This window comes from Varanus komodoensis, unplaced genomic scaffold, assembly GCF_004798865.1.
Source record: "Varanus komodoensis strain SLA01 unplaced genomic scaffold, ASM479886v1 scaffold109, whole genome shotgun sequence".
In the NCBI taxonomy this organism is placed as follows: domain Eukaryota; kingdom Metazoa; phylum Chordata; class Lepidosauria; order Squamata; family Varanidae; genus Varanus; species Varanus komodoensis.
The window spans coordinates 493,666-507,157 of NW_025335313.1; the positions used below are offsets into that span (position 1 = coordinate 493,666).

Genomic DNA, 13,492 nt, shown 5'->3' on the forward strand with positions numbered 1-13,492 from the left:
CGCCGGAGACTCACCCAGGTGCAGCGGGAGCAGGAGCGCCAGCGCCCCCAGCAGCGCCGCGCAGCCCATGGCGCCGCCGCGCCCAGCAGCTCGGAGCGGAGCGGAGCGGAGCCAGGCGGGAGCGCGAGCGGCAGGCTGCCCGCAGAAGTGGCGGGAGCGCAGCCCGGCGCCGCCGCGCCGCCCCCGCGCCGCCGCCGGAGCCCCGCTCCTCTCCCGCGCAGCGCCGCCCCTGCGCCTGCCCCGGCCCCTGCCCGCGCTGCACTGAGCGGCGCGCGGCCCAGGCGACGTACTTCAGGGCGCGGGGGCGCGCGCGCGCGCACCTGGAGTGAGCCGGGGGGCGGCGCGGGGCTTGCTCGGCGCGAGTCGCCTCCTCCGCGCAGCCTGCGGGAGCCCGAGTTTCCCTTCGCTCCGGGTCTGCCCCGCCGGAGCCGCAGTGCGGTGGCCGTCCAGGGGGGCCTCCGCCGCGCGCGCGCGGGCCCTTTAAAAGCCGCGCTCCAGATGCAGCGCTCCGGGGAAGGGAAGGGAAGGGAAGGGAAGGGGCGCCGCCGGACGGGGGAGGCCGTCGCTCGGTTCTGAAAGTCGCCCTCTGCAGCCGCAGGTGGGGCCGAGACGGGCCTCCGGAGCACGCGCGGAAGAAAGTTCAGCTCTTCGCCTACGGAAACAAACTATCTGTGATTACGAAAAGGACGCCGCGTTCTTTAACTAGACTTCTGTGCTTGTTCGAGGCTTTTCCTTTCGCTTTTCTTCTTTCGTTACTCGGTGCCAGCGCATCGTTCACAGATAATGTATCTCATTATTCTGGAGTTTTGTTGTTTGTTTCCCGCAGCCACGAAGTATCTCCTTGCAGACAGGATCTTCGGTTGCATATTTGGAAAACTGGGGGTGTCGCCGAGTTAGGGTGAAATCCTTCGCATGTTACTACAAGTCCCAGCATCCCCCAGCCATGCTTTTCCCCACCATTTTTCTGTCTAAAAGGAATGTGCTCTTAGTGTATTGCAACCAAATAAAATAAAATAAAATCTCATAGCACCACGAAGTCTTACACTGCCTACTCAATGGGATGAGGGCAAAACAAGGTTAGTTCACCATTGTTGCATCCCCCAGTAGTCAACCTGCAAAGCTTCCCCACGTTTTCAAGGCACTATTTCCAGCTTTCCCGACCTGGCGAGGTCCAGAAATGTTGAGCCGCAACTCCCCGAATTCCCAGTCAAATGGGATCCTCATTGGATCTGGAAGATACAACTGCCTGCTTGTAAATAATCTGCTTTTTGAACAATGTATTTAGGGAGGTGTTGGTTGAACTTCAGTCATCCGCAACAAAATATAATATCTGGACCCATTTTGGTTTGGCTTGAAACTCCCGGTGAGGTTTGACACTTGCTCCTTTGGATGACCTTTCAGGGAATACTTCTGGATGTCTTTGCAGCATTTGGTACCATCAACTGCAGCATCGTACAGAACTAGCTTGATGGGTTGGGGTTTGGTGCCATGATGGTGCCATTCATAGCTGCAGTGCTGCTTACAAATGGTACTAGGAGACTTCTCCCCAACCTCATGGCATTTATGCTGCAGGTCCCACAAGGCTCCATCTTTTTCCCCATAAAGTCCTCTGCAGATTGGAGTGAAGCATCAGAAGGCTTCACCCAGCCCTTTGCCAGATGAGAATATGCAGGTGTTGAATAGATGTCCAGAGATATCAACAGGCTAGTGCACTGAATGAGGGATAGTAACTGAAACTAAGTCCTGAGAAAAGTGAGGTGTTACGGGACCAAGAAAGTGGTTTTCAGCCCATTCTGGATGTAATCTCTCAAAAAAAAAAAAAAAAGAAAGAAAGAAAGAAAGAAAGAAAGAAAGAAAGAAAGAAAGAAAGAAAGAAACCAGATGCACAGCTAGTGGGGTGCTCCTTGATCCAATAGTACCCCTGGAGGCCCATTGGGCCTCATTGTGCTGTGGCTTGGCTTTACTAACTGCGGTCATTTCAGACTAGAGATAGCTTTGCTGTGATAATTACTGCAGTGCATTATACTTGGGGTTTCCCTTGGAGATGACTCAGAATCATCTTCTGTTCAGAATCTGTTCAAAATCCAGATGTGAGAATTCCAGCTGGTTTAGTGGGAAAGTGATTGTGCACCAAATTTTACTCAGCTGCATGTAGTTTCTGTGAGGGACCACGCCCTGCTGGGGAAAAAAAATCAGGACGGCTTCTGCAAGGTGAAGTCTTGTCTCACTAACATATTGGAGTTCTTTAAGAGTGTCAATAAGCACATAGATGGGAAATCCAGTAGATATTGTTTATTTGGACTTCCAAAAGGCTTTTGACAAAGTCCGTCACCAAAAGCTCCTCAGCAAACTAATCAGACATGGAATAAATGTGGGGAGGGGGATTCTCTTGTGGATCACTGATTGACTAAAAAAACAGAAGACTGAGGGTGGGAATAAATGGCAACTTTTCCCAAAGAAGATCTGCCACCAGTGAAGTCCCACAGAGTTTGGTATTGGGACCAATGCTTTTCAACGTATTCATAAATTATCTGGAATTATGAGTAAGCCGTGAAGCGGCCAAGTTTCACTGATGATACTAAACTTTTTGTGGTGGTTACAACCAAAAGGTATTGTGAGGGGTTGCTCCATTTCTGAGAGAATGGGCATCAAATGGCAAATGAAGTCCAGCATCAGCAAGTGTTAGGGCAAAAAATCGAAGTTGGGATACTCTGATGGGATTGCAACTAGCAGTGCCTGAGCAAGAAAGGGATCTTGGGGTAGTGGTGAACAGTGTGATGAAAATTTTGGCCAATGCCCAGCGGTGGTGAAGAAGGTAAAGTCCATGCTAGGCATCACTAGGAACAGAACAGGAAGTAGAACTGCCAAGATCTCGCTTCCTTTATACAAACCTTTTGGATGACTGCACCTGGAATACTGCGTTCAGCGCAGGGTGCCTTACCTGGAAAAGGACATTACTGAGTTGGAAAAGGAACAGAGAAGGGTGACAAAAATGACTGGGGGCTGGAGCAGCGCCCTGTGAGGAGCAGCTACAACAACTGGGACTGTTCAGCTTAGAAAAAAGGCAAGTGAGGGGAGATGTGAAAGAGGTGTTTAAAATAATGCACGGTGTGGAGAAAGTAAAGAGGGAGACATTCGAACCCAGGGTCATCCCATGAAGCTGATTGGTGGGAGGTCTGGGAAAGAGGTCTTCACACAGCATGCAGTTAAACTATGGAATTTGCTGCCATGGGAAGTGGTGATGGCCACCCATCTGAACGGCTTTAAAAAGAGACCGGCCAGATTCATGAGAGTGGAGGCTGTCAGTGGCTGCTGGCCTTGCTGTCTATGTGCTACCTTCTTTCCGAGAGTTGGCATGCCTGCATATACCAGTTCCTGAGGACCAGGGCAGGAGGAGGTCTTGCACCCATCCTGCCTGAGGGGTCCCGTGGGCAGTATGGACCATACCATGTGTATGGACTAGACAGACCTTTGCTCTGATCCAGCATGGCTTTTCTTCGGTACTTCTGTTCATGTAACTTGAAATGTTGCTGTAGAATTGCTGACTTCTGTGTTTTGTCATCTCTCCAGAGGCAATGACTTAACATGAGAAAAGTATCTATGTGTATTGATTTTTTAAAATTAAAAAGAGCCAACTCTACAGTGGACAGCTGGATACTGTGGGCAAAATAGGCAAAACAGGGATTGCTCATTGTGGAAGGGATGCCTTGACCATGCACTTTCCATGCCACATCTGTCCAGTACCAAAGGCAGGATTGCTGGTTGAGAGGGATCCTTCACTAGACTCAGAATGGCAGCTCATTAAGTGTAAGGTTTTTTGCCCTGTAAACCCTCTTTAAAGGTACCCATTCAGTAATCACTCTAACAAATCATAAATAAACCAGGCTTAGAATCAAGATGGATTATCTCTGATAGTGAGAATATACCAGTTTGGGGAAAGAGCTATTGGTCCTGGAAATGTATCAGGGCTCTTGAAACTTGCTCTCTGTGGAAGGGATGCATCCTGGATGGACTATAGGACAAGGTAGAGAAAGTATGTGTCCCCCACCGCACCCCAACCAAGATGCTGGACTATAATTCCTATCAGCCCTAGGTGAGGCGTGTTCATTTCATGCATTTGTACCACCTTTCCGCTGAAACAAATGTCACAACACAAGCACAGCTGTCTGAGGCAGCCACCACAGTCTGCTCAATGACACAGCTGTTCCTGATCACTGGACATCCAAGTTTATCGATTGCATGTGTATCCCATCCTCGCTTTAGGTATGTCTCTGTGCATGTGGAAAACTGATTGTGAGGATAATGTTCTGAGAAACTGAAAAATGTGTACTATCCTGTCCTAGTCCTAAATTCAACTCAGTGGCTGAGTTCATTTAATGTGATGACTGAGAGTAGATTAAGTGTCGTTGCTGAATTATGGATTGTTATGTTGCGTGAACCTAATCACACTAGCAAAGCATGGTTTGTTGCTCGCAAACAAACCCCACAGAGTACCTATGGTTTGTTGGAGGTGTATGAACTCTGGGTTGCTGGTGATTAACAAAGCATGGTTTATTAGTGTGGCTGGGTTCACACAACACAGCAACCCATGATTTAGGGAACACACTCAGTTCAGTGGCAACTCATTCCCAACCCATAGCTGGTTGTATTGCGGGAAGCAGATCTATAAAAATAACCCTGTTAAAAACAAGAGAATAAAAAGAAAACTTTGCTGGTTCACTGAGCAGCCTTTCCAGTGTGGTGTCCTGAAGAGTTTTTGTCCTATCAGCCCCAGCTAATGCTCAGGAATAATAGGAATTGTAGTACAACAAATCTAGTGCATGCCAGACAGGGGGAGGCTGGATTGTTAGAGGTCTTGTGGGGACAACAGTTTTATAGAACTTAATATACAAACTATCCAAAAGAAACAAGGACAGACTGACAAATAAGAGCAAGCACATGCTTCAGCAAGCTTTTCCAACCTGATGTTCTGGACTACAACACCCATCAGTCCCAGCCAGAATGGGCAATAGTCAGGGCTAATAGGAGTTCAAGTCAAAAACATCTGGAGGGCACCGGGTTGGGGAAAACTGGCCTACAGTGGACAAGTATGAAGAAGGTAGTGTTTGCTCGCTGTGAGAAAGATGGGCACTGGAAGTGCTAAAGTACCTTCACCCCCACTATCCTATCCCAATGGAGCAAGAAGCCCAGCCTCTGAGAAAAGGGCATTTCACCCCGCCCCCCCCCCCCGCTACTCTGGTACAAGAGCCAGCTGGGAGAGGAATATTTCCCTTCAGAATACTTTAATCCGTAAAGCCTTTTTTGATATCTCAAGTCACAACTGGAACAACAGCCCAATGGTGGAATTTGAATAAGATGCGTGATCCTCTTGTGCACAGACTTCATTTGTGACAGCTGGCTGCCCTGGCCTCTCCAGTGAGAGAAGAAAGCAAGGCGCAACGGCCTCCCCTTTGTTAATCCAAGCTTTTGGCCATTACAAAAGACCATTTCCACCCCCCTTCGCAGGTTGTGTCTGCAGCAGACACCTGCTTAGCCACTGTGGCGCATATTTTGGGACATGGAGAACAGTGAAGATTAGCAAAGCATTGTGGGGAAAATACAGTAGAGAGAAAGTCAGGGATATATTCCCATACATCTCTCTCTCTCTCTCTTATTCACTTGCATTGAAATGGACCATCTGAGCACAGGAAAAGCTAGGAAGCCTCTTTCTAAATTATCTCCGTAATGCACAAGACTAGCTTTATGTATGCAAATAGAGCCCATGAGAAATTACGGTGGAAACACATGCCCCTTATCCTCCCAACTACCAACCCCTTTGAAAACCTTCACATTTAAGTGGTTGTGCTTGCTGTAATAACACCAATATTATTTTTAAAAGAATTGCCAGCAGATTGCTCAGATATACAATGACTTTACCATGCGGCCCATAAAAGCTGCTGCTGCTAAACCAGAATTCACCTTCTCCAACATGAAAATAAGATGATCATGATAAAAGTGCCAATGAATAACTTATAAAAGTATTTTGGTGGTTTAGATGGTGGTTTAAATACTCCAGAGGGATGCACCTCCAATCTCTCCTGCCCCCAAATTTATTTCCAGCAATGGCACCTTCACTTTTTGGGGGAAGGAGTTTATTGCACTCACACAAGTAGGGCAGCAGATTTGCAGTTGTACTGAGCAAATTCAACAGCAATTGCAAAACAGATTTGAGGGCAAGGGGGAGTGGGAAGGTTGTAAGAGAAGAGGAGGTAATTCACAAGTGCAAAACCTCAAACTGAGGGTCCAAATCCAACCATTAGAGAATCCCAAGCTAGGCTTCCAGGCAACCCTCCCATTTGCCTGGTTCTGCCCCATTCCTCAGCCACTAACTGTTGGGTCATTTTCCAGCTTTTGTGCCATTCCTTCCCCACCCCTTAAGATTGAATGCCTCTTCCAGGGTTAGCTACTAGCACTAAGCGCTTGTGTGAAATATGCTGCCACTGTACACGCACCACCTAGTTTTCTCCCAGTTGGAACTCAGCCCTGGGCTGAGAGGTTCTGTACCCCAGCGTAGCGCAACACTGCATTCACTCTCAGACTGCAGGTTAAGGAACTCGTAGCTTTTTTTGTTCCACTTGCAACAAAATGCAGCTGGGGGATATTGGATGCTACAACATCTGCCTTAGCCCACAAAAAGCTTGATGCCCTGGCAACAAGATTAATCTCATTGGGTTGTCACAGCTCTAAAGCCTGTTAAATGGCTTTCTTGCTGCTTGGTTGGGAGCAAACTGGGACAGAGTCTCAGGAGTCACACAAAAGGGGTGATGAATTGAACTAAGGAAACCCCAAGGAAGGAAAATACAGCAGAGCTTTCTGCATTAATGACAACCCCGTGCTTAGACCTACATGGATTGTTGGGTATGTGGGGTTACACTGCCTACCTCTTCCACTTTACAGCACAACCTACCGTTGCTTCCTTTGCAGGTTATGCACTGGGTCATCTAGTTTGTTTAGCCCCAAAACCACCCACTGGTCAGGGCTTGGTCATCATGCTAATTATACAACCCACAAAGCAACTAATGATGGTTATGCAAGAAAAGCAGAATTGGCACGCTTGGTTGTGCACAACAGTCCATATAGCCTATGGCTTTTTAAAATTTTAGGCACACAACTGAATTAAATACTTTTGGACTGATAGTTTTACACACCACACCCTCTATACCACATCATCTTTTCTTCTTATTCGGTTGATGCTCCTGCTGTCATCAGGGTGAAATGTTGCAAATCAATGTGTCAGTTAAGAGCAACTCCTAGAAAAGGAGACCATCAGCTTGAGGACTTAGTCTGGGAATGTACATGATCAGGATCAGTCACTACACCAAGTAGGATGGACAGCAATGGAAAGGAGACAATCCAAAATCCTGCAATGCCAGTTGGCCAATTCCTGCAAGTTTTCATGTTGAGACTGGGCTTGCCTAAACTGCAGACAGCAAGGACATAACACCTACCAATTTTTTAATTTTAGTTTTTCCTCATTGCTTGCTTTTTTGCCCATTGGAATCCTGGGAAATTCCAACCTTACATATTGTGGAATTTTAGTTGGCCCCAATTAAAGGTATTGCCCAGTGGTGGATGTTTTTACTTTTTTTCTCATGAGCCAAATCCATACTTTTAAAAAAATGTATCCAAGTTTGCCATTAGGAGAAGGCAAGGGAAAAGCATAACACAATGGAGCTTCCTATAGAGCAAGAGGGTACCTTCTACATCAGAATTGAAGCATCTTTTTGTTGCTGAAGGGGGCACTGCTTTAGGGGCAATTGCCTTCAGCCAGTGAGTGGAGCCAGAATTAAGTGGATGGAGCGACCTGTTTTCCCTCTCCCCCTGCTTCCTCTCAACTCTGCTGGCTTCCTCTCTCCCGCTCTGATCCTCACGGTCCTTTCACTGACAGTGGCCAGGGCAGGGACCAATCACTCTTGCCAGATATCTGAACTGATTGCTTGCAAAGGTCTTCTCCGGTTAGGTGTGGGGCTGCAGACTTGTCTTGCACTCACTCAGCATCATGGAGCTTGTCCGCTGACCAGGATGTTTGCATGTGCATGTGCGTGTGCGTGTGTTTAATGCCTCTACTGCATCTTCTTTCACCTTATTCACAGAACTCCTCTGTCTGGTATTACTCCTGTTTGAGAGCATCAGGCATAAGCAGAAGCATGGAGTGAGAATCCTCACACAAGGAAACATCTCACATCAGCATCACTGCCGTAATGCGATTGAGCCAGTGGGCTTAGGAGCTTCCCAGCAGGGTAACTGTAGGTTGTCCAGTAAAAGCAAGGACCACAGGCAGCAGGGTGTTTTTCCTCCAAAAAGTCATTTATTGAACCTTTTTAAATGTTATTCAAAAAAGAAAGTTTAATATCCTAGATAAAAAGGAAAGGAAAAAAGTGTTGTAAAAGCAGAACATAAACAAACACCACCCCCGCCCCCCAAAGGAATTCTCTGATTCATGGACATGCTCCACCATACAAAGCAGCAATGTTGTTTCCTGGGATGGGTGGGCTTCATGAGCTTGTTGTCCCCCCATCGACGAGTGGGGCAGCTGGAGGCTACACCCCACCATGGCTGCTGCGATTCTACGACCTGCCTTCATCTTTGGACAGGTATCTCTGACTTATTCATTTTCTTTTATTTAGCTGGGCATAGCAACGCCCTTCCCCATGATATGGTAGGGTGGGTTTGTAGAGCGCCTCCTTCCTGACCTCCAAATGCTTGGGGAGGAGGGCTCCAGGCTATAAAATGGGAGAAAGACGGGATTAGCTCGTACAAAGTGAGGCAGAGGCTGAGCGGAAAGGGGGCAGGGGGCCTGCCTGCAGAGAAAGTAAGCATATTTTAGATTCTATGGGACTAACGCAGCTCAGCTCAGACGACCCCCTCTATCCATTCCACACACGTGCTGTTTCAATGCATTTTCTTCCCCCCAGCCAAGGCTTTAGAAAAGGGGTGGGGGGGGGGGAAGCAGCCACATTCGGTGAGCGAGGGTGGGTGCCACTGTGTGGGAGCGGCCACACCTCGCTAGGTCATGCTTGGAGTGGCCAGGCCTTGGAGCATGATCATGAGGCGCCGCGCAGGCTTGCTCAGGCTGTTGTGAGGCTCGGCCTGCAAGAACTGGAAGAGCTTCTGCCGCACCTGGTTCATCACGGAGCCCATGTGGTCCCGGGTGATGGGGTCACTGTGGTCCAAGTGCATCACGGCCTCCTCCAGGTAGCTGCACAGAGGAGATGAGAGCAAAGCAGAGCTTGAGCGTATGACCCCGGCGACGAAAGTGGGCAGGCCGGACTGGGCCACGGGCACACGCTAAGCTACAGGAAGGAACAGCGTCTAGCTTTGTGAGTAACTCGTCTAAAAAAGAAAAAAAGCAAATTTCTAACCCGTATGGATGTAATATTGTGCTTGACAGAATGGGCTGGCTCAGGCACCGTAACAAGACAAAGTACAGGTTCAGGAAAGGCATCTTACTTGCTACATGAACAATCCACAGTTCACAATCTAACAGCAAACCATGGGTTCTGTTCATGACTGACAACCACAATTTATTAGTGCAGTTGCTCCCACAACCACTCATGATTCAACGACCACCCTCAGTCCAATGACAACCCACACGGAATCCACACCCTGGCTTGTCATGTGGTCTAAACCCAGTGGGCAACGCCAGTGATGCTCAAAAACCAGAGAGATTGTGGAATAAGACTTCCAGGGATTGGGAAGGTGGGGCTCCAGTCTTTACAATCCATTACTAGCTAAACCAGAATTATGCAGGGTAAGAGAAATGCATCAGTTATAGGCTTAGCTTTTCCAGGGGGGAGATAGAAAGATAAACAGATTTTTCCCGGCAAAAGCTAAGCTTGCAACTGGTGTGCGCACACATGCACATGTGTATATGTAACAGCCTGGAGTGCACACAAGTGCTGCTGTTGACAGCACCTGCCATTTTTCCCTTCAGAAAGGTAAGATATGTGCCCTGTGCAAGACCACACTGACCCACTCACCTCAATTTGAGCTCTGTCCGGGCTCCCAAGTCTGAAGAGAGCTGCTGAATGAGGGACAGGAGGACAGGCTGGGAGAGGGGGCATGGGTGTTGTCCAAACACTTGCTGAGGATCAACTGTCTCACAGACATAGAGGACCAAGTTCAAATCGGCTGCTGTGAGGGCCTGCAAGAGAGAAGAGGCAGCTGAGGAGCCATGCAGATTAACGGTACGCTGGAGAATTGCCATCGCTTTACTGTGGCCTTTGCCAACCTGGAGCCCTCCCAGTGCATCCAGAGCATCTTACTGGCTCAGGATAGCTGAACAAGGCTCTGGGAGGAATAACAGAATGTACTCTTTACCCATCCACTGCTGCCTTTGCTAATATGCTCATGGTGTGATCCTTCGCATATGTATCCAGGGAAAGAAAATTAAGTCCTACATTACGCAGGCAGCACAGTGGGGCCTTTTCTGTTCAAGGATGCACAGGCCAGTGCCCTGAAGAACCACTGCACTTCCAAGTCCATGTGACCCTCCCTGGCCACAAGATCTGGCATATTATCAAGAGCACAAACAGCCACAGATCCTGGGCCCAAACTATGACAAAAACGTGCATAGATGAGACCAGACCCATTATTATGACTCAGCCAACACTAGCATAGAAAAGGAAAACACCAGCATAGATTGGAAACCTCATCCTGTAAGAACATCAGAACCGCCCCAGATGTTTCCAGGAAGACCACTAGCAGGGTGCCAAGAAAGCAGCTTGCAGCAGAGTCTTGCCTCCGAGGACTGCGGGTCAGGGATGGGCCACACCAGGCACCGCAAGCGCTCGACCACAATTCCATCATCCCTCACGACTGGCTCTGCTGGCTAAGGCAAACCAACAGCCTAGAGGGCAGAACATTCTACCACCGGTGGACTAAGCATTCCATCTGCCACCACGGCAACCGATTTCGGTTCTTTTTGCAAACTGCTTTCTGTACTGACCAACAGCAGATGTACTATGGGCGGTTCACAGCAATAAAATAAAGCACATGAAAACACCCAAACAGAAGATGGATGCAGAATAATCTTCCACTGCTTTTGCCCACTCCTGAATACTCCTTCATGCCTTTGTTCACAGCAATCAGGATTTACTGGCAAATGCTGCATATAATTATGGATAAGACCCACACTCCGGAACTCTAATTCTGTTTTGTTTTGTTTTTAATCTAAGCTAGCAGTCACCACTACATCCTGGAGTAGCCCATTAAGTTAAAGGTCTGTAGTATTTTTAACTGCAGTTATAACAAAATGAAAAGATAAACAAAAAGGATGTAAAAAGCAGGAAAAAAGAATGCGACCAAAACAGCATGACATGCATTTATGAGGGCGTATAGTATAAAAAGCACTTTCTTTTGTCTTGAATCTACTGCCTATCAAATAGGTGATCCCACATTTTTGTATTATGAGAAGAGAAGAAAAAACCCTCTAGCATCCACTTTCTTCACACCATTGCACAAACTGTGCATGCTTGAAATCTGAAGTGGAAATATGAAAAAGATCATATAGTAAACAATAGTGAGGTGCAACTAATCTATATTAGGTTGCCTTGACCATGCAGCAACCAAAGGGTGGAAAGGAGGGTGAATGTACATCAGCATGGCTTGAAGTTTATACTGCGGACTCCAAAAGAGCTGCACTGTGTGCCCCCTGTTGGTTCAAGTAGAGACAATCAGCTGCCCCTTACAGAGAGACGCCTAGAGAGACAGAACCAGAAAAGAGAGGCCAATATGCTCACTTCTCAGCAAAAAATCTCCGTGAACTTGAACCTGTCCAGTGATCTTTTTGCTGGGCTCTGCAAAGGACCACCTGAAGATCTGGAAGGCCACACGCAGGCCCTTCAGGGAGCGGCAGGAGAGTCAGCTCTGCCTCTGTGGTTGGAGGGACACATACCTGCTGGAAGGCTTGATTCAGGTGTCCCTGCTGCAACAGCTGCAGCACGTGTGCCTGCTGGGACTGGAAGTCCAGGTGTGTGGCAGGGATGGGTGTGCCCGCAGCAGAACGCATCGCCTGCATGATGCTGGAGGTGACGGCGGCCTGCTGCTCCTTCATGGCCATGCTCACCTCCCCCTTGATCACTCGTTGCACCTGGGCCAGGATGGACTCCTGCATGCTGGAGAAAAGAAACGGTGTCTATATACTGGTGCCAAACCACCTGCAGTAATACAGGGGAAGATTCACGTCATGCTGGCTCTTCTTTCTAAGCACACGAAAGGGCAGGCAAGCGAGCAAATACAATCCTTGAACTCTTGTAATGGATTTTGATTTTACTTTCAGGTACAATTGACGATCTGTTTATGTGGGCCAGGAAATGGATTAACCAACAGTTTAAGCATTCTGCAAAGCAGAGTCACCGGCAAATTAGGCAGCCGAGCCCATGCCTTATATTGGGGGTTACCCCAGATCAATTTCATCTCATCCTCTTGATTGCTCTGCATGTGGCAGAAGTTCCCAAGACTGGGGACAAGTCCCAGCTGCAGGAAAGCCTCCAATGGCAATGGCTGGTGCGAAGCCCAGAAAGCAGCACAGATTAAAAGAACTTGGCAAGCCCGAGGGCCGCAGAGGCTCTTCGGGCAGTTTTCGCATTCTCTGCCTCCGAGGACTGCGGCCGGCATTCAGGCTGCTTGGGGAGGGGTCCATGGCTGTGAACCCAGCTCTGCGGCAGCACAGAGCAGCCCCGCTTCGTCCACGGGAGACACACACGAGCACTTACTTGCCCACAATGACGTGAAGCTGATGCTGCACCTCCGAGTGCACACTGGCCGCGATGGTGGAGGCCATCTGGTCAGTGGTGCTCTGGAAGGAGCTGACCAGCTGCCGGAGCTGGGCCACCACAGCGTCTCGTGCGTCCTGCTCTCGCGCCTTCTTGTTCTTCAGATGCGTCTCCAGCTGCTGAATATCTATGGGACAGGATGCACACACGGGCAGTGTCAGCTGGACAGGGCAGAAATCCGTGCTTCCCTAGCCTCCGGTGCTTGGCTCTTCTCTTGCCAAGAGGGATTCCCCCACTGCCACCCTGTAACAATCCTCAGGTCTTGACCGGAAATGTGGCAACGTTTTTTAAGCCTTGCAAAAAGACTCATGAAAAGTAGAGCAGCACACAAGAACTTCATCCAATACGTCGCAATTCTTCCCGCCGTGGGATTCTGATTTTCTAGATGTGCAGCAACGTGCCCAGAAATGCCTCTGTCATCTCTGGAGCACTCAAGTGACTTGGTTAGAGTAACATGCTCTAGCTCGCTGCAGATCAATTAATGATGAAATGGAGCCCTGTGGGTACCAACCTGCACATGCATCCTCCACTTATGGGTTGTTGTATCAAGCGGACCCAGCAGGCTCACTGGGCTGACACAAGGCAACGACCTGCCAGTGGATGCCGCATATTCAAGATGGCAGCCACCTCTTCCCCACATGCCACAAGAAGGGTTCAATAATCCACAGTAGGCTGTT

General features: G+C 48.7%; 2 protein-coding genes across 3 annotated transcripts in view; both read right to left on the minus strand.

Moving 5' to 3' along the window:
• The window catches only part of NRN1L (neuritin 1 like), a 22,043-nt gene extending 21,974 nt beyond the window's left edge, over positions 1–69 (minus strand). Inside the window, exon 1 of the mRNA XM_044419859.1 lies at positions 15–69. Within this exon, the coding sequence (XP_044275794.1) occupies positions 15–69 (55 nt within the window). The remainder of the gene's footprint in view (positions 1–14) is intronic.
• An 8,256-nt stretch (positions 70–8,325) lies between these two features.
• Positions 8,326–13,492, minus strand: part of EDC4 (enhancer of mRNA decapping 4) — a 39,321-nt gene continuing 34,154 nt past the window's right edge. For both annotated transcript variants that reach the window (XM_044419818.1, XM_044419819.1), the window contains exons 26-29: positions 12,756–12,942; positions 11,936–12,155; positions 10,020–10,183; positions 8,326–9,238 (exon numbers count right to left, since the gene is read on the minus strand). In XM_044419818.1, coding sequence (XP_044275753.1) covers positions 9,046–9,238; positions 10,020–10,183; positions 11,936–12,155; positions 12,756–12,942 — 764 coding nt within the window. In that variant the 3' untranslated portion in view covers positions 8,326–9,045. The remainder of the gene's footprint in view (positions 9,239–10,019; positions 10,184–11,935; positions 12,156–12,755; positions 12,943–13,492) is intronic.